This window comes from Misgurnus anguillicaudatus, chromosome 21 (assembly GCF_027580225.2).
Source record: "Misgurnus anguillicaudatus chromosome 21, ASM2758022v2, whole genome shotgun sequence".
In the NCBI taxonomy this organism is placed as follows: Eukaryota; Metazoa; Chordata; class Actinopteri; order Cypriniformes; family Cobitidae; genus Misgurnus; species Misgurnus anguillicaudatus.
In genome coordinates this window covers 4,405,513-4,425,459 of record NC_073357.2, presented here as the reverse complement: position 1 = coordinate 4,425,459, position 19,947 = coordinate 4,405,513, and the positions used below count along the sequence as shown (strand labels likewise).

At 37.9% G+C, this 19,947-nt stretch overlaps 1 protein-coding gene across 1 annotated transcript; it reads right to left on the bottom strand.

Moving 5' to 3' along the window:
* Positions 1-6,970: 6,970 nt before the first annotated feature.
* LOC129419758 (E3 ubiquitin-protein ligase TRIM39) lies at positions 6,971-18,556 on the bottom strand. The gene is made up of 7 exons (XM_073859811.1): positions 18,263-18,556; positions 16,343-17,198; positions 16,144-16,239; positions 15,815-16,048; positions 8,196-8,373; positions 7,657-7,683; positions 6,971-7,527 (listed from the first exon to the last, which is right to left on the bottom strand). Exons 2-7 carry the CDS (start codon positions 16,973-16,975, stop codon positions 6,980-6,982), a joined length of 1,716 nt encoding a protein of 571 aa, XP_073715912.1. The 5' UTR covers positions 16,976-17,198; positions 18,263-18,556; the 3' UTR covers positions 6,971-6,979.
* Between the last annotated feature and the right edge of the window lie 1,391 nt (positions 18,557-19,947).

Genomic DNA, 19,947 nt, shown 5'->3' with positions numbered 1-19,947 from the left:
GGCCCAAGTTTGCAACACTGCTTAGTTAGTTTCCAAAGAGTTCACAATGAAAAACATAACTGAATGTATTCTAACAAGCAAGCCTATTTATAGGCTGAAGCCCCACCTACAGGGCAAACCATATTGTCATGGAAAATTAAAAAGTTTGTATCAGTCATATTAAATAATATAACAATCAACATAACAAAATTTAATCTTCTAAACAGTTAGTAAAAAAAACTACCATTAACAGAAACAGAGTTAACACCAAATTAAATGTCAAAAACCAAGTGTTTCTAAATTCTCCCCTTCTGGTCACCCAAAATGGTATCTTCCACAGGAAGTGATGTGGCTGTTTGCTTTAAAAAACAGTTTTACCCAGACTATGGGTTTGGTTGTAAGGAGTGTGGTCCGGGAAGTGTAACTGCAATAAGGTTGGTGAAAAATGATTGTAAAAATAAAGGGAAGTAATACATGAATTATTGTGTGTTCTGTCATTTTGTTATATTAGAAAAATAGTGTCAATAAACTATAAGACTTGAAAACTAGAACAAACACTACAGTAACAAACTTAGACTTAACCAAACAAAAACTCCATAACACTTTCCTGATGTGTACACAGATGTTAAGTTGCCGGCAATGCACAGTACAAGTGATATGGTGGTATGTTTTTAAGTCCAGTTTAAACAGTCAACAGGTTAACCTGTGACATTTCTCCCCCCTTCCTCAGACACCTGAGGTGTCCTAGAGAGGTAATCAGCTGTACAATTTTGTGACCCAGTTTTGTATAAGACATCAAAGTCAAATGGCTGGATGGCTAAAAACCATCTGGTTATACGGGCATTTGTGTCCCTCATACGACCCAACCAGGCCAATGCCCGGTGATCAGTCTCAAGTTTAAATTTGCGGCCCACCAAGTAGTATCTCAAAGAGTCCAATGCCCATTTAATTGCCAGACACTCCTTTTCAATTGTGGAATACCTAGATTCCCGTGGAAGGAGCTTTCTGTTGATGTAGGCAATGGCTTGGAGCTGCCCTTGACATTCTTGAAGTAGTACAGCCCCAATACCATGCTCAGAAGCATCAGTCTGTATGGTGAAAGTTTTTTCAAAGTCTAGACTCTGTAAAACAGGCTCTGTGCATAAGGAGTCCTTTAGATCCTGGAAAGCACTCTCACAGTCCTGAGTCGAGTTAACTAAATTTGGCTTGTCTTTTTTAGTTAAATCTGTTAGGGCAAATGCTCGTTCAGAAAAGTTGGGGATAAAACGCCTGTACCACCCTACAAGTCCTAGAAAAGAACGGACCTGTACTTGGTCACTGGTCGTTCTGCATTTTTGAAGGCCTCCACTTTCCCCACCTGTGGATGTATTACTCCATGACCCAGCACATACCCTAGGAACTGTCTCTCAGTCCCAGCTAGGGTGCATTTGTCTGGACGAATGGTTAGACCAGCATTCTTTATTCTTTGTAGTACATCCTTCAGATGATTTAGGTGCTCCTGCCAAGTTTGACTGTAGATGATAATGTCATCCAAGTATGCAGAAGCAAACTTCTCAGTCCCCTGAAGGATCTGGTCCATCATCCTTTGGAAAGTAGCTGGAGCTCCGTGAAGCCCAAAGGGAAGGACACAGAACTGAAAATGGCCAAAGGGTGTCTTAAACGCAGTCATCTCCTTACTCTCTGGACTTAGAGGAACTTGCCAATAACCCTTGCAGAGGTCAAGTGTGGTCAGATACTTTGCTCTTCCAAGACTCTCCACTAATTCATCCACTCTTGGCATGGGATACGGGTCAAATTTGCTCACACTATTGAGTTTGCGGAAATCCAGACAGAATCGGAGACTGCCATCCTTCTTTGGCACTAGAACAATGGGATTGCTCCATTCACTGCTTGAAGGTTCGATCACACCAAGACTCTGCATGGTTTCCAACTCTTCCTTCATAACTGGTAGAAGCCTCTCAGGGACCCGGTATACTTGCTGACGAATAGGTTTAGGGTCTTTGAGAGTGATGTGATGGTAGATCACGCCCGTTCTGCCAGGTGTCTCCATAAAGAGTTGATCTGGGAGGCACTGTAGAAGTTCCTTCATTTGTCCATCTTCCAGATGCTCAAGGTTCAGCTGACTGTTGCCCTGACGGCCAGGTAGGTATTGTTCTTCTGTCTCCTCCTCTTCCTCCACAGATCTCACAAACAAGGCTGTTGCTGTCTCTGCTATTCCCTCAGATGTTGTGTTTGGTAGTGTGGAACGAGCATGCCACTTTTTCAACATGTTGACATGAAAGATCTGCAAGGGCTGGGTCCTGGATGGAATCTCTATCTCATATGTCACAGGACCTACTTTCCGTTTTATTTGGTAGGGCCCCTGCCACTTAGCCAACAGTCTATGGTCACTTGTCGGCAACAACAGTAAAACTTCCTCACCTGGCTCAAATGTACGAGATCTGGCAGTTCGGTCGTACCACTCTTTCTGGCGTGCTTGGGACTGCAGGAGGTTTTCTCGTGCAAGAGCTGTTGTCTTCTGCAAATGTTCTCTCATCTTAAGCACGTAGGAAATAATGTTTTTCTTGCCTGGTTTAGCATTGGCCTCCCAACTCTCCCTCAGAACATCCAGAGGCCCTCTGACTGGATGGGCATACAGCAGTTCAAATGGCGAAAACCCAGTAGATGCCTGGGGCACCTCCCTATATGCAAATAGGAGGAATGGAAGCCACTTGTCCCAGTCTTTGCCCGTGTCGGAAACATACTTCCTCAGCATAGTTTTCAAGGTCTGGTTGAAACGTTCAACCAGGCCATCAGTCTGAGGATGGTAAGGGGTGGTTCGCACTCTCTTTATGCCCAGTAATTGGTATACTTTCTGGAGGGTATGACTCATAAAGTTTGGGCCCTGATCTGTGAGCACTTCCCGGGGTATGCCAACCTGCGAGAAAAATCGTAGCAGTACAGTGGCAATTTGCTTAGCTGTGACCTCTCGTAGTGGATATGCCTCAGGGTACCTGGTAGCATAATCGCAAATAACCAAAATAAATCTGTTCCCTCTCTGACTCTTTTCCACAGGCCCAACTATGTCAACTCCTATTCTGTCAAAAGGAGTGTCAACTACCGGAAGTGGTATAAGGGGTGCAAAGGCAGGGGTACGGCCAGTAGTGAGCTGGCATGCTGGACATGATTTACAGAACTCTTTAACCTCACTGTACATCTTTGGCCAGTAAAATCTTTTGACAATTCGCATTAATGTCTTCATAAAAGCCAAGTGACCTGCCCAGGGGATAGAATGCCCAAGTTCTAATACCTCCTTCCTGTATGCCTTAGGTACTACAAGTTGCATTCCATCTTCTTTACTCTGTCTGTACAAAAAGCCATTTTGCATCAAAAAAGTTTCACCTAACAAAGAGACAGCACCCTCGTTTTTCTCAGCCTGTTTAAAACATTCATTTAGTGTTGAGTCCTCACACTGAAGCTGGGCTAGGTTACCAGGGACAACTCTGTCTGCTTCAGTTAGTTTGGGTTCTTCTATCCCTTCCTCAGTTTGCTCAGAAGTTTCCAACAATTCCTAAACCCACTCCCTACGTCTCTGCAGCCTCTCCTGCTCTGTTGGCCTTGACTCACCTAAACTAGTCTCAGAGTGGAAGGGCATTTCTTGCAGTGTGCCGGGGTTTGTTTCTTGGGGCTGTGGGACCTGAGTAAGCTGCTTTGATTGGGCTCTTGTGACAACACCACACCATACAGTCTCTTGCACCAATTCAGCTAGTGCAGGAAAGTCAGTACCTAACAGAACAGGATAGGGCAACTTGGTGGCAATGCCAACATTCATAAGATACGACTGATTACAGACCTCAATATAAACCTCAGCTGTAGGCAACTCAGTGCTATCTCCATGCACACAACAAACTGTTACTCCATCTCCTTCACTCCAGGAATCTCTGGGTATATATTTGGCCTGTACCAGCGTATGGGAACAACCCGTGTCCACCAAAGCTGAAAGGGGTTTACCATTTAACAGTACAGTGATGACTGGCTCCTGATTGTGCTGTGTTCTTAACTGTTCTGGACGGGGAACATAACAAAGGCCAGTTGTCTTTGACTTTTTAAGTGGGCAAAGGGGCCTAGTATGACCTGGCTCACCACAATTATAACATACAACACTCTCTCCCTTAACTGTTGACTGGGGCATTGTGGAAGATGTTGGGGGTTTAACATTAATTGGCTTAAAAATCTTAGGACCACCTTGAGAGTTTGAACCCACCCCCAACCCTTCAGGCTTACCCTTCGGAGAGTGTAGAATGCCAGCATATCGAGTAGATCCGGGTCCCTTTCGTGCAGCAATGTAGGCCTCAACCAGTTTTGCAGCATCTGCAGCAGTGTCAGGATCCCTTTCCTTGACCCACGTTCTCACCTCCGGGTACAATACTCGTAAGTACTGTTCCAGCACAAGAGTCTCCATAATGTCCCTCTTATTACTTTGCTCATAGTGCACCCATTTGGAGAACAAGTCCCTCAGTCGGATGTAAAGTTCAGTAGGGGTCTCCTCTGCAGGGGTATTAAGGGACCGGAATCTCAACCGGTAGGTCTCTGCGCCGATTTCATATTTTTTTAGAATTGCATCTTTAACTTGGTCATAGTCTCTGGTTTGTGAGGGGTTCATAGCCACAAAAGCACTTCGGGCCTTGCCTGTTAACAAGGGAATAAGGCGGACGGCCCAGTCTTCCTTTGGCCACTGATACACCTCTGCAAGTCTTTCAAAAGTGGTTAGGTAGTGTTCAATATCATCACTCTCCTCCAGCTTGGCTATTCGAGGTTCATGGTCTACTACCCGCATTGCAGCTCTTCCTGCAGCTCCAAGTCTTGCCCGCTCCATATCTAGCTGCATTTGTATGACCTGGTGGCTGAGGACCTTGTAATTTTGCTCGTGACGAGCAGCCTCTTTCTCCTGCCTCTCATCACGGTCCCTTTGATACTGCATGAATGACTGGAACATCTGTGCCAACGCTGTGACAGCAGCTTCTCCCCCAGGGGTTGGGACTTCCATAGGCAAAGATGGTTGCTCGGCATTTGCACCTCCAACAGCACCTTGGTCCACCTCTGCATCTATGCCCTCCACATGCTGACTCCTAGTTTTGGGTGGCATGTCAGCAGGGCAGTAATTGATACAGACACGTCACTCACTGGTGAGAGGATCCCACTTCTGACACCATATGTAAGGGAGCCAACCAGTTGGAGTATAAAAAAGGAAATGACGTGCTGTACTAAAAGTTAATGCAGGATCCAAATGGTGGTTTATTTTAAGGTGCAAAAATATTTACAGTGTATGAGAAAACAAAAATAAATAAAAACTGTACAAAAACGAAAATAAAGAGCAACAATGTGCTATTTTGGCTAAACCGAATGGCCCAAGTTTGCAACACTGCTTAGTTAGTTTCCAAAGAGTTCACAATGAAAAACATAACTGAATGTATTCTAACAAGCAAGCCTATTTATAGGCTGAAGCCCCACCTACAGGGCAAACCATATTGTCATGGAAAATTAAAAAGTTTGTATCAGTCATATTAAATAATATAACAATCAACATAACAAAATTTAATCTTCTAAACAGTTAGTAAAAAAAAACTACCATTAACAGAAACAGAGTTAACACCAAATTAAATGTCAAAAACCAAGTGTTTCTAAATTCTCCCCTTCTGGTCACCCAAAATGGTATCTTCCACAGGAAGTGATGTGGCTGTTTGCTTTAAAAAACAGTTTTACCCAGACTATGGGTTTGGTTGTAAGGAGTGTGGTCCGGGAAGTGTAACTGCAATAAGGTTGGTGAAAAATGATTGTAAAAATAAAGGGAAGTAATACATGAATTATTGTGTGTTCTGTCATTTTGTTATATTAGAAAAATAGTGTCAATAAACTATAAGACTTGAAAACTAGAACAAACACTACAGTAACAAACTTAGACTTAACCAAACAAAAACTCCATAACACTTTCCTGATGTGTACACAGATGTTAAGTTGCCGGCAATGCACAGTACAAGTGATATGGTGGTATGTTTTTAAGTCCAGTTTAAACAGTCAACAGGTTAACCTGTGACAGTGTACACTTCATCATCACAAATTACAACAGACAGAAGTAAAGAATATGAAGAGAAAAATCACCAGAAAGTTCAACAAGAATCATTGAAAGATGAATGATGCTAAACTGATTCAAAACTTTTTAAAGGACACCAAAATTCGGAAGGATCCCATCAAAGTCCAGATCTCAGTCCATCTGAGAGTCTTTGGCGAGAGCTCAAGATTCATGATTGAAAACTGTAAATTATAACTTGGATGAACGAAAACAATTAATCATAAAGAAATGAGCTAAGATCCCTCAAGAGACATTATGAGCCAACCTAAGAGCTACAGTAAGAGATTACTGTCAGTCAAACAATCACATACATTACTCACTATTAATTATCAGAGGACTAAAAATGTAAGCCTGGTCATTTATGCATTATATTATATTTATGCATTTGGCAGACACTTTATCGACTTGCAGTGCATTATAAGCTATACATTTTTACAAGTATTTGTGTTTGCTGTGTTCAAACAACAAAAGGTATGCTCTACCACAGAGCTTTAGAAACACATTTACGTTTTTCTGGTTTCATATCATGTCTTCATCAAACCTCATCTAGATTTCATTTTTGTTCTTTTGGAAGTAATCTGATAATAAAGTAAGTTTTGGTACAGAACATTTCATTGGAAAATAATTTGTCCAATTTCATAATTGTAATTGTAAGTTAATATTAATGTGCCATAAAAGTTAATAGTTAACTTAAATAAAAGAACCACAATTGCACCTAACAAATTTACCAAACTAAATGACTTTTTATGTCATTTTTAACTCTTTATTCTGATTCTGCACATTACAAAAGAATGTGTTATTAATTATTATTACAGATGTGTAAAGATAATTACTATTTATTATTCATATTTCTATAAAGCTTTAGTTTAATTTGGTATTTTGGACGTGAATTTATTTGTTGTAATGAACAGGTGAGATGATCAGAGGAGCTGAATTTTTACCTTTATCATTAACACATGGACTGAAGTAAGGAAAGAGTTTCTCAGTGAAAGTTTGAGCAGTATAAGAGTAGATATGAGACCTGGACTCTACATCATAAAAACAAACCAAACCCTCCTCATAATCCACAAACACCCCGACCTTCTGTGGTTTCACTTTCAGACACAGAGAGACAACAGGATCATCACAGGCCGAATATTCATTCTCATTCCTCAGCCACACATTCCAGAATCCATTCTGAGGAGACAGCAGGATCTTTCCCTTTCTGTTAATAGATTCTCTGGCCACTCCGAAATCCCAGTCAGTTTTGTCCTTCACCTGAACCTCAAAATAAAATCTCCCTGAGGTGAATCCCTTTTTTCCCAGGACACTGACACACTTCTCAAATCTCTCTGGATTAGCTGGGAGTTCATGCCAAATGTCTCCAAGTCTCACTTGTTTTCTATCTTCAGACAGGATGAGTTTAGGATTTGCTGTATCAGGATCCAGAGTCACATCCACTGAGAGAGAGATGAGAGAATATGAATGACAATAAAGATGTTGATGTGTTTAATAGTAGAGATGAGTTTGTGTATGTAAAGTTTTATTGTAAGTGAATGTGAGAGAAGAGTGTAGATCACACATTGTACCTGCATACTGCTGCATCTTCATCCACACTGTCAAGACAAATCACAGTAAAACATCAGTAAGAGTTTAGAGAAGAAACTTAAAAACACTGACAGATATCAAGAATCAGTAACTATATTTCTATAGCGGATAATATTTAGGTTTTTCCTTCAACTATCATCACTTTTATACATGAACTTAAAACACTTTCTCTCTCTGTATATGCATTTTTTTAAATACTCTTTTTTTCTTAATTTTTCTGAAACATTTCTACAAAGCATAATGTCGAGAATTAATTGAGAGAAAAAGTTTCTTGACTTTTATTCATAACTCATTTTCCTAACAATGTCCCTCTATGCATTAAAGCATTATTTTCATAAAATAGACTTTTAAATTCTAAAAGTAAAAATAAAAAAAAAATTAAAATTAAATGAACTTTCATAGAATTGAAGCTGGTGTCTAGAAAAAAGCAAAACAATAAAACCCTTCAATAAAAACACCTGAGAAAACAAAGTTAATGTTATTGAAGAAACACCCATGTGTTTGATGGCAGACACTTAACAACACAAATAATTATTTGTAACTAATATTGACCCACCAGTCTGAGTGAGTTTCTCATTGAGAGTCTCCTGTAGTTGAGTCAGAGCTCTCCTCAGAGTCTCCACACTCACATGAGTCTTCATACTGATCTCAGACCAGTTCTTCATGTCTGGAGCTCTGTACAGTGATGATGGGTCAATCTACAACAGCAGAGAGAGAGAGATGAGAAATACATACCAGTATAAGGGAGAGAGAGAGAGAGAGAGAGAGAGAGAGAGAGAGAGAGAGAGAGAGAGAGAGAGTTTTAATCACTTTATTTATGACCAAGGGAAAAAAAGGATTCTTTCCTTTATTTTTTTTCCTTATTTTACATATCACATAAGAATTTTAACCCACACAAAAACATAAAAATAAATTAACAACAACAGACAATTACAAATATTATAAAATAGATAATATCCAGTAGTCACATTAAGCACCAATTAAAAATGTAAAATTAGGTTATCCTCATGATCTAAAATACACAACACTTCACTTAAACACCATAATTCCTTAAACCAATCCAGATTATTAGTCAATTTAAAATAAACAAATTCTGCTTTGATCCTAGAAGTCACAAAGCCACACAACATTCTCTCTGGATCCACCAAAGCTTCTTCATTTATCTTTTTATTTCCTCGTTACCCATATGGCCATTTTGGTTTCTGCTATTAAAAATTTAATTAGACCAATTCTTCTCTTTTCTGAAGCCTTACAATTTGGTCCATAAATGTATATATTCTCAGTGAACTCTTCACCTAGTTGTTCAAGCCAATTTTTTAATATCTGAAAAACACCTCTTAATCTAAAACAAAATAAAAAAAGATGATAAATTGATTAATCTGAATTACAAAATGGACATTTATTTTCAACAGTGGGATCCATGTGTGCAACATGTCTATTTGTCGCTATCGCCCAATGTATTATTCTCCACTGTAAGTCAGCAGTTCGTTTTTCAATAGGGGTTTTATATAAAGACCTCCAGCACCTTCTAGGAGAAGAGTTTTGCCCCAACACGTCTGACCATTTTGTTTCTTTACAGTTCTTCAAAACAAATTGGTAAGTGACTTTGACACACGTCACATACAACGCTTTCTTTGAAATTTCTTTAAAGCTGTGTAATTCTGGAGTTTTAAAAGTGAGAATAGAATTCTCATGAGGTTCTTCATCCACCAAAGGTGAAACATCAAGTTCTAGAAAACAGTCCTCTTCTATGCCCATCTCTGCTTCAGCCAGGTGCTCTTCTCTTGATTTTTGACGATAAGCAGATGGAAGAAAAGTCAAAATCTCATCCATTACATGTTTCATAAATCTGACGGACTTAATCCCAGTCAGATTACCCATTTCTTCTGGGCTTTTCCATTCATCATGATTTTTTAAGTCCATTATTCTTGTACATCCAGCTCTTGCCATTGCATTCTGGAGACTTTTGGAGTTCAGCACCTTTGCTTGAATTAAAAGATTATTAAAAAGAGGCTCTTGATTAATCCAGGACTCAGACTGGGACAACTCTCTGTTCACTTGAAAAATTGAAGTCCATGTTCTCAACATTGTTCTATAAAAAGTAGATGTATCTCTCAAGTACATTTCTGTCAATTTGATTAAAAACAACTGTAAATCATATTTAAAAATATCCACTTTGTGTAACAGAGTTTTTGCAGTGTCAGTCCAGCAATTATTTGAGTACATTAACTTTTGTGCTGCCTGCATCCTGAAAGTCTTAACTCTTGCAGTAGATGCATTTCCATATATCTTTAGAGATTCTTTTAAAACAGACACATCTCTCTCATCCTTAATAAAAATTGTTACATCGTCAGCATATGCAACAAACTTAATAGGTCTTTCAACAAGGAAACCCTGTAGTGTTTCTTTAAATTACAAAGTAAGGGTTCAATGGCCAAAGTATACAACATCCCTGATAAAGGGCATCCCTGTATAATTCCTCTCAACATTGGAATAGGCCGACTAAGACCACCCCCCACTTTCAGCATTGCAGAAGCATCCTTGTACAACATTTGTATCCATGAAATAAAATTTTGACCAAACCCAAAAGCTTCAAGCGTTTTAAATAGATAAAGATGGCCAATCAAACGCTTTTTCCAGGTCAATCGCAAAAATGCCACCATTTTCACCATTCAAATTTGCAATGTCAATTATATCTCTTATCAGGAACAGATTGTCCATTATTGTTCTGTTAGGGATACAATATGTTTGATATTCATTGACAATACTTTCTAATACTGGTGTTAGTCTATTAGAAAGACACTTTGCCATAATTTTATAGTCTGTGCATAAAACCGCTACGGGCCTCCAATTTTTCAACATACCCAGATCACCTTTTTTGGTAATAAGGATAAAACAGCTCTTTTACAACTAGTTGGTAATTCCTTCTTTTGATAACAATACTTAAACACTTCATAAAAATCTTCTTTCAATAATGTCCAGAATTGTTTATAAAATTCATATGGGAGTCCATCTAGACCAGGTGCTTTTCCCATTGAAAGACTTTTAACAGCTTCAGACAGTTCATTTGGTTGGAGACCAGAGTCGAGCTGTTTACTCTGTTCATTAGACAGTCTCACTAAGTCTTTATGTATCTCCTCCATACATTCAACATCACAATGTCCTTCTCCAAATAAGTCCATATAAAAGTCCAAAGCAATTTTTCTCATTTCATTGGGATTTGAAATCACATTTCCATTTACAGCCTTCAAATGCAGCATCATCTTTTTTTCCTTTTGTTTCTGCTCTAGATTAAAGAAGAATGAACTTGGTGCATCCATATCTTTAAAAAAGTATAACGAGCTCTAATTAACGCTCTTTTTGCTTTCTCAAGAAACAACGAGGCTAAAGCTTTCTTCCAGCTTCCCAACTGTTACATCATCTCCAACCCTTACCTCTCGTTCAATTAGTTTGATCTCTTTCTCCAATTCAAACACAGTTTTTTTTTATCTTACTTTTTGTATTATATTTATAATTTTGACAGAAAATTCTAATTTGTGCTTTTCCTATATCCCACCACTGAACAATATCCTCATAATTATTTTTTTGTTTTTTCCACTCAATCCAAAATAATTTTTCACAAAAAGCACATCCTGTAGCAAATTCACATTAAAATGCCAATAATAACTGTGACTTTGTGACTTCTTTACATTCATTTCAATTATACATAAATGATGATCAGAGAACCCATTTGGACAAATTGTAGATTTTAAAATTCTATTACTTTTGATCTTATTAATATAAAATCTGTCTAACCTTGCAGAACTAATATGATCATGAGAACACTTTACCCATGTGTACTGTTTAACTGTAGGGTGTTGTAGTCTCCATACATCAACTAAATTAGAAGTATTAATAACATTATTTAAAAACCTTGCAGATGAGGGATGGGGTTCCTCTCCATTTCTATCTTAAATGAAATTATCTGTACAATTCCAATCCCCCCCTACAACCAACCAAACATCTCCATCACAATTTTGTTTTAAAAACTCATTTAACTTTTTAAAAATTTGTATCCTCTCTGGTCCAGTATTTGGTGCATACATATTAATAAAAAGAAACACAAAACCGATTATAGTTGCTTTTAGAGCTAAAGTCCTTCCTTTTTCTATTTCATTAACAGACACATCAGTTATATTATTTGACTTTGAAAATAAAATGGCAACTCCTCCACTAACATTTGTACCATGACTCATAAATAAATCACTTCTCCACCCCATTCTCCATTCTATTTCATTTTTCATATCACTATGTGTTTCTTGTACAAATGTTACATCAATTTTTTTATTTTGTATGTATTCATTTAGACTTGCTCTTTTCCTGCCATCTCTTCCCCCATTGATGTTAATGGATCCTATTATAAAGCTCTCCATGAAGAAAAAGGACAGAAAGGAAAGAGAAAGGAAAGATAAGACAAAAAGAGACAGATAGTTCACCCCTCGTGGTTCCTTCATTAATCTATATAGGTTTCTCACACATTTCTTCTTTCCTCAGATTTGTAACCATTTTTTTCAATCGAAATCTTTTTCTTCTACTTAACTCCTCATAACTAACAGTCCTTTGTATCTTAATCACAGAAGCCAAAAACTTTTTAACATCAGGAAAAAATTCCTTAACTTCAACTTTTCTCCCAAAGGTTACATCAAGGAAATCATTAATCTCTTTTACCGTATATAGCTGTTCCTCATCATAATTAGAGGGAATGTCTGACATTTCAGAAAGACAATCATCATCAGCCTCAGTCATATCTGTACTTTCAGAAATTTGAGAGAGAGATATATTATCGACTTGGTTTTCATCAATATCTACCTCAGCATCAGCTTCCTCAGAACCCTCAAAATGACATTTCTTCACTTCACTAGTTCCTGCCTCTTCGCTGTTCCTCTTTTTATTCTCTCCATCACGATTTTGTTCCCTTTCCATTTCACTCAATCCCTTCTGTTTTAAATCTTCAGTAGGATCACTTTGTTCCTGATTATTCGATTTATTGTTTGCACCAAGCTCCACGTCACTTTCATTGTCTGAATCTGTCTCTTTACTTTTATCTTCCTTGTCCACTTCACTTTCGGCAACCACCTGTTCAACTTCATTTGCTGCTGTTTTTGTTTTAAGTGGGCATTGCAGCTTTTTATGGCCAATATTACCACATTCAAAACATTTCAAATGATTGGTGCTTGCATAAATCATGTATGATTTGTTTTCGTGTTTTACCCGAAACGAAATATCGAGCGTCGGCGATTCTAAAACCATAAACACTTGTCGCCTAAAAGACAACACATGTTTCAATGCCTCATTTTTACATCCGAGTGGAATTAAGGTGATTCCACTTACGATTTTCCCGAACCTCTGTAGTTCATTTTTAATGTATATATTGGGTATATACGGTGGACAATTTGAAATGTTCACTCTTATCGACTGCGATACTAAAGGTGAAACAATAACAAAAGCTCCACTTACCCAAACGCCGCTCACAACAAGTTTACTCACGAAAGTTTGATCCATAACAGGGGTGGGGAACGTCCGGCCTCCGGGCCGTATGCGGCCCGCGAGACTGTTTTATCCGGCCCACAAGTCAATCGTGGGGCAATGAAAAAAATGGGGGGAATAAAAAAAAATGGAAATAGAAAAAAAAACTATAGACAGCAATTACTTTATCTGTGATGGAAAATAATATAAAATAATCATTATTAAAAAAATTATAAAATAACATATTAGGGACAGGTGTGCATGTCCGGGTCAGCGGTCAGAATCCGGGTGAACGCAACGCAGCGGGAACGTTGTCATTGCTGATATATGCATCATGGCGAGTGTCAAAAAAAGAAAAGTGGATGCCGAATGTCGCGCATTTCAGGAAAAATGGACAAAGGATTATTTCTTTGTTGAAGTGAAAGGCAAGCCAGTCTGCCTAGTTTGTGGGGATGCGCTTGCAGTGATGAAAAAGTCTAATCTCGAGCGCCATTACAGCTCGAAACACCCGAAATTGAGTGAGTTGCAAGGACAACTGCGCTTGGATAAACTTAACACTCTTCGGCAGAATTTGTGTGGTCAACAAGCTGCTTTTACAAGACCGCAATCTGACAGAGACAATATTATTCATGCGAGTTTTGTGGTAAGCGAGCTTATAGCTAAGAAACTGAAACCTCATTCAGAAGGAGAGTTTGTGAAAGAGTGTCTTGTTGCCGCTGCGGAGTTGCTTGCACCAGAGAAAGTAAAACTATTCCAAAATGTCAGCTTATCTCGAAGAACCGTCGCAGATCGAATTACCGATATTGCGCAAGACATTGAAGCAACACTGAAGGACACCTTGGCAAAATTCCAATTTTTCTCTCTGGCATGTGATGAAACAACAGACATAACAAATACCGCCCAACTAGCAATTTTTGTGCGTGGGATTACGGCGGAGTTTGACACACGCAAGGAATTGCTGTCTTTGCAAGCCATGCACGGCACTACCAAAGGTGAGGATTTGTTTGAGCAAGTTATTTTGGCGATGAACAAATTTGAACTACCGTTTGAAAAGTTAAGTGGCCTCGCCACAGATGGAGCTCCGGCTATGCTTGGCCAGCAAAAGGGATTAACTGCGTTTGTCAAAAAAGAAATGAGTCGTCTCGGTCTCGATCCAAGTGATTTAGTTGTATGCCACTGTATCATACATCAAGAAAGTCTGTGTGCACATTCCCTGAAGCTCAACAGTGTCATGACAACTGTTGTTTCCACAGTAAATTTCATCAAAAGCAGAGGACTAAACTGCCGCCAGTTCAAAGAGTTACTGAGTGATCTTGAGTCCGAGTATGGAGATCTGATTTACCATTGTGAGGTACGATGGCTGAGTCGCTCTGATATGCTCAATCGGTTTTACAAACTGAGGGAAGAAGTAAAACAATTCATGGAAAATAAGGGAAAACCTGTTGTGGAACTGAGTGACAGCAAGTGGCTGTGTGATTTGGCTTTCATGGTTGACATAACCACTTATCTTTCAGAGCTGAACGTCAAGCTCCAAGGTCCAAACCAGCTTCTCAGCTCTCTGCTTTCGAACGTAAAATCATTTGAAGCAAAATTAAAGCTGTGGCAAATGCAACTGGAAAAGGGAAACACTGTGCATTTTCCTACTCTTCAAGAACAAAAACCTGCAATGACAGCTGAATATGCTGGTGAGTGTGCAAAACTGCTTCAGGCGTTTGGCGAGAGGTTTCAGGACGTAAAAAGTAAACACAAAGAACTGAAGATATTTTCTACGCCATTTAATGTGGAGCCATCTAATGTACCTGACACCTACAACACGAAATAATTGAGCTGCAAAGCAATGATGAACTCAAAGCTAAGTACAACAACCTTCCTTTGCTTGACTTTTATAAACTTTATGTACGTTCTGAGGATTTTCCCATTCTGAGGAAACATGCGCTGAAGTTTGCATCTCTCTTTGGGACAACCTACTGCTGTGAGCAGTTCTTTTCAAAACTGACTCTTGCAAAAACTCGATTCCGCTCCAGACTGACTGACCCACACTTGGAAAACCAGCTGCGAGTAGCATCATCATCACTGCCATCTGACATCAAACGCCTAGCCAAAGAAAAGCAGTTCCAACCATCACATTAGAGAGGTTAGTGAAAAATGTGTTCTATAATTTAGTATGGCCCTTAAAGTATGTTACAAAAATCTAAATGGCCCTTGATAGGAAAAAGGTTCCCCACCCCTGCATTAGAAAAACCACCACGGCTTTGTTCATTCTTGATGCGGACACAATATTTCCAAATCCTATCTGTTCTCCAATCGCTAATAGCACGTCTTCGACCGTCGCTCCGGTATCAGGTACGCAACTGACTCCATGGCGGAGCGACAGAGAGGAAACTTCCATCTCAGCCCTCCGCCACGAGATCAAAAAAATCACCTAGCGATTGTTCTTCCCAAAACTCTAAAAGAATTTAATTAAACCTATATACATTAACTCAAAAAATAAATAAATAAATAAACGGAAAGTAGAGAAACTACCCCCAGAAAACACGCTCCTCTCACCCGTGAGACGCTCACCTTCCCCAAACTCCCAGCATGCACCGAGAAAGAGAGAGAGAGAGAGAGAGAGAGAGAGAGAGAGACATTGACCTGTATGAGATGAAGATGATCTTCACTGTGTGTGATCTTCTCCAGCTCACTGTCTCTCATCTTCAGCTCAGTGATCTCCTGCTCCAGATCTTTAATGAGATCTTCATCCTGTTTCTCTTCTGCTTTCTGTTCCTCCTCCATCATCTCCAGCAGCTCAGTCTGACATCTCTCAATGGATCTGATCAGATCACTGAAGACCTCAACACTCGCTGCTTTCTCCTGCTCTCTGCTTCTCTGAGAAATCAGTTTTTCTTTTCAATTCATCACCTTTATTTATAAGACAAATCAAAACATTATCATCCATCAAATATTTCACATCTTCAACTCACTTTTCTGAGTTCTGCTGATTGTTTGATGTCTTGAATCTTCTTGATTCTCTTCTGGATCATCTGCTGAATGTCTGTCTTTGTCTTCATCAGTTGAGTCTATAGACAGACACATTTGATCATCTTCTGACAAAAGATCATGTTGTTTGAATATGTATAACAGATGAATAAAGCATGTATTAATGTTGTTATGAACTCGTACCTTCTTCTCTTTACTCTCCTCCTCTAGAGGAACAGTGTTGTGATTCTTGTGATCTCCATCAGTACAAAACACACAAACACATGTCTGATCATCTCTACAGAAGAGCTCCAGAGGTCTCTCATGTTTCTCACATATATAGTCCTTTATATTCTCCACAGGATCCAGCAGTTTGTGTTTCTTTAAGTTCAGGACTCTCTGGTGAGGCTCCAGGTGAGTTTCACAGTAAGACATCTGACACATCAGGCAGGACTTCAGGGCTTTCAGTTTTCTTTCATCACAGATGTCACAGAAGACTTCAGATCTTCTCAAACTGAACTTTTCTTTAAAGATCAGCGTGACCTCTCTAAGTGCTGTGTTGATGTTGAGCTCTGGTCTTTTACTGAATGTTTCTTTACAGTATGGACAGCTGTAGATCTGACTGTTGTCCCAGTACTGTTTCAGACAGATCCTGCAGAAGTTGTGTCCACATGGAGTGCTGACTGGATCACTGAACACATCCAGACACACACAACACTGAAGCTCTTCAGACAGAGAAACACTGGAGGATGACAGAGATGAAAAACACAGAGAGAAATTATATTTTTCTTTAACTGACAGGTTGTACATTACTGAGTAAAACATTTTATTACACATACATATGCATTTTAGATATTAAAATTATTATTTATTAAATTGTATCGTTCCCTTACATGAAGGTCCATCCATACTCTTTCTTCTTGTCTGTCTTGGTTTTGGTGATGTTGCTGAAGATTCTGCCATTGGTCGGTTTTTTAAAGATTTTCAGGAAACAATCACAACACAAATCACATCTGTCACCCACTTTATCACCTGTGTTAAATATGTTTAGTTTAATGACCTGTAAAAAAATGTCATTAAAAAACAAATTAAAAACACAATCCATTTAAACTGCCATTTTTAAAGACAAATTTAAATGTCTACATGTCTGATGTCTTGTTATAAAATCATCATTCTTCTTGTTCAATATGATTTTCATCTGCTGTTTTTTATTATGTCTAGAGTTTACGAACTGTACTTCTTGTTATGATGTTAATTGGAAAAACGTCTGACTTTTGCCTAATCATTATTTTGTCACAAACAAGATTAAAGGGGTGACATTTAAACTTATTCATAGAATATACCCTGTTAAATGTTTTCTTAAATGTCAGATTTAAGAGGGATATAGATGTCAATTGTAGCCTTTGCTATTCTTCTGAAGAGACGGACATTCATTTGTTTAGGTATTGTAATGTAGTTCCAGTTTTCTGGCAATATATGCTTGACTTCATTGTTGAAAATATATTTTTTTACTTTGGAAACATGTATTATTAGGTCTATTTGTAAGTCAGAAGGGCAAACAAATTCACACATACATGACTAATTTTATTATCTTAATGGCAAAATTCCATATACGTAGATGTAAATTCTCTGGCTGAAAACCATGCTTTACAGCTTTTAAAGAAGAAATTATACACTATGCTGGTTTAATATTACCCTCAAAAAATCAGAAAGCTTGTCAGATTCTTAAGGCATGTAATTATTTTCAGATTTTTATATAATATATTGCCCCCCCCCCCCCAGCATATTATATTTGGATACACTGCTGTAATATTTATATTACTGTCAATTGTTAAAAAAAAGTTAATAGTAAAAGTTAAAAAACTGTACTTCCTGTTTCTTAAGTGTTAAGTCATTAAGTCGTGTGACACAATAAAAACACTAAACTTTGACTTATAATATAATAAATAACATAGTCTACAGTTATTAACAGTCTCTAAACATTTAAATGTAGATTCAATTTAACTCATGTATTAACCAGACTTTGTCTAATGTGTTTCTAGTTAGACATAAACTCTACTGAACCAGAACACTAACATTAGAAACTTGTTCAGAGAAATTTCTCATATATTTCAATCATGTTACCTGCGAATGAGTATCAGATGTTTTCATGTACAGCTTTAAAAGTCTCAAATATTTTCTTTCTTCAAGAGATGAAGAGTTTAAAATCTTGCAGATTGTTGATCGTCAGTTTAGTTTCATTTTCACTGAAAGCTCTGGTTCACATTCACCTGTGATGTCATAGCTCCTCCCACATTTCCTCTTACACATGGAGCTGATGTAAGGTAAATGTGAATCTGTATGAGATGTATTTTGTGTGTAAAGTTTATATACATTTAGATTATATAAAATGTTAATATATTTGCATTAGAAGATTAATTCCTGACATCATTACTTGAAATAAGATGAAAATTATATTAAAACATAGACACTGAGCAGATTTCTTTATTGCTTGTAAAATAACAGATTCATATATCAATCCTACTTTTTTTTAAAAACAGAATTAAATTCTGTGTGATAGATTTGTATAGTGTATTTTTAGAGACACAAAATGCATCACAGTGAGGACATTAAAACAAACTCTAGCTTATATAAACATTATTACATTCTCCTCATGTGTATATAAATGTATATTTGACAAGTGAAATACAAGAAAGATGATTGGTTACCGTAGATACAAATAAAAAGAGTACAACTTGTATTTTTGTGCTGTGATCTCACAGCATTGAATGTTTGTATTGTGTGTTACAAATAAACTTGTGTTTAAATCCAGTTGTATAGATTTTGTTTATCTGTCAGGTGTAGTGGTCTCATGCTCCACCAGAGGTCACTGCACTCCCTCTTAGACATCCCATCTCATCCTCATTACATTTCTTCTGTGATGGATGTGGACAGAGGCAGTGGATCCATACGCAGTGGTTTTATTTACATATAAAACAAAGTAATCCAAACAAATAAAACAAACAAAGTATCCACAGATTCCAAAGAAAATCCCCATACAACGACTGACAAAAGACAACTGGAACACTGCCGGATATATACACATGAGAAACAATCAACATGAGGACCAATGAAACATTGAACTACACAGAACTACAAACATGGCAAACAGAACACAGAACTTCAAAATAAGAGTACATGACCGGGAATACAGAACAGGAACTCAGTGCAAACTAAAAGTCCATAAAATAGAACAAAAACACGACAGTCTATGTGATCTATGAATCTGGACATTTCAGTTTGATATCAATTTACAGTAAACATTTACTTCACTCCATGGCAGTGATGTTTATATATAAGATGGTTTTGTGTTTCCCATAAAATCTAACAGATTAATAAATAGTACAATTATAGGTTTAAGGATTTGATGGGAATACATGTGAATGTGTAACTCAGAAAGAGAAAAGAAACAGTTCATTGTGTAAAAGTTGTTTTGAGTTCATAGAGTCAGATGGTGGCAGTGTTTTGTTTTCTGGATCTCTGAAACACCTGCAGTTCATTCATTCATTATTAACGAGTTTTATGATAAAATGATGTATTTACATATTTACATTTGTTTTTAAGTCCAGGTTTGCAATACAACCCCAAATAAGCACAACCTCTTAAGTCTGTCACTGCATTTTATAGATTTGTCTTCTGACTTTTGCTGCTTTGCTGATAAACCTGCTGCAAAACTAACTTGTGCATTTGTAAAAGTCTACGGTTACTACAGTATCATAACCTCAGTTCTCTGAGAAACGGGAACAAGACATTGCATCAGCTGACGCTAT

Excerpts from the sequence above, each read along its gene's own strand:
- LOC129419758 (XM_073859811.1), bottom strand. The coding sequence starts at position 16,975 with ATGTGTAATAAAATGTTTTACTCAGTAATGTACAACCTGTCAGTTAAA. Across the intron at positions 16,240-16,342 it reads AGGAGAGTAAAGAGAAGAAG|ACTCAACTGATGAAGACAAA; the intron begins GTACGAGTTCAT and ends GTCTGTCTATAG. Across the intron at positions 16,049-16,143 it reads AATCAGCAGAACTCAGAAAA|AGAAGCAGAGAGCAGGAGAA; the intron begins GTGAGTTGAAGA and ends CTGATTTCTCAG.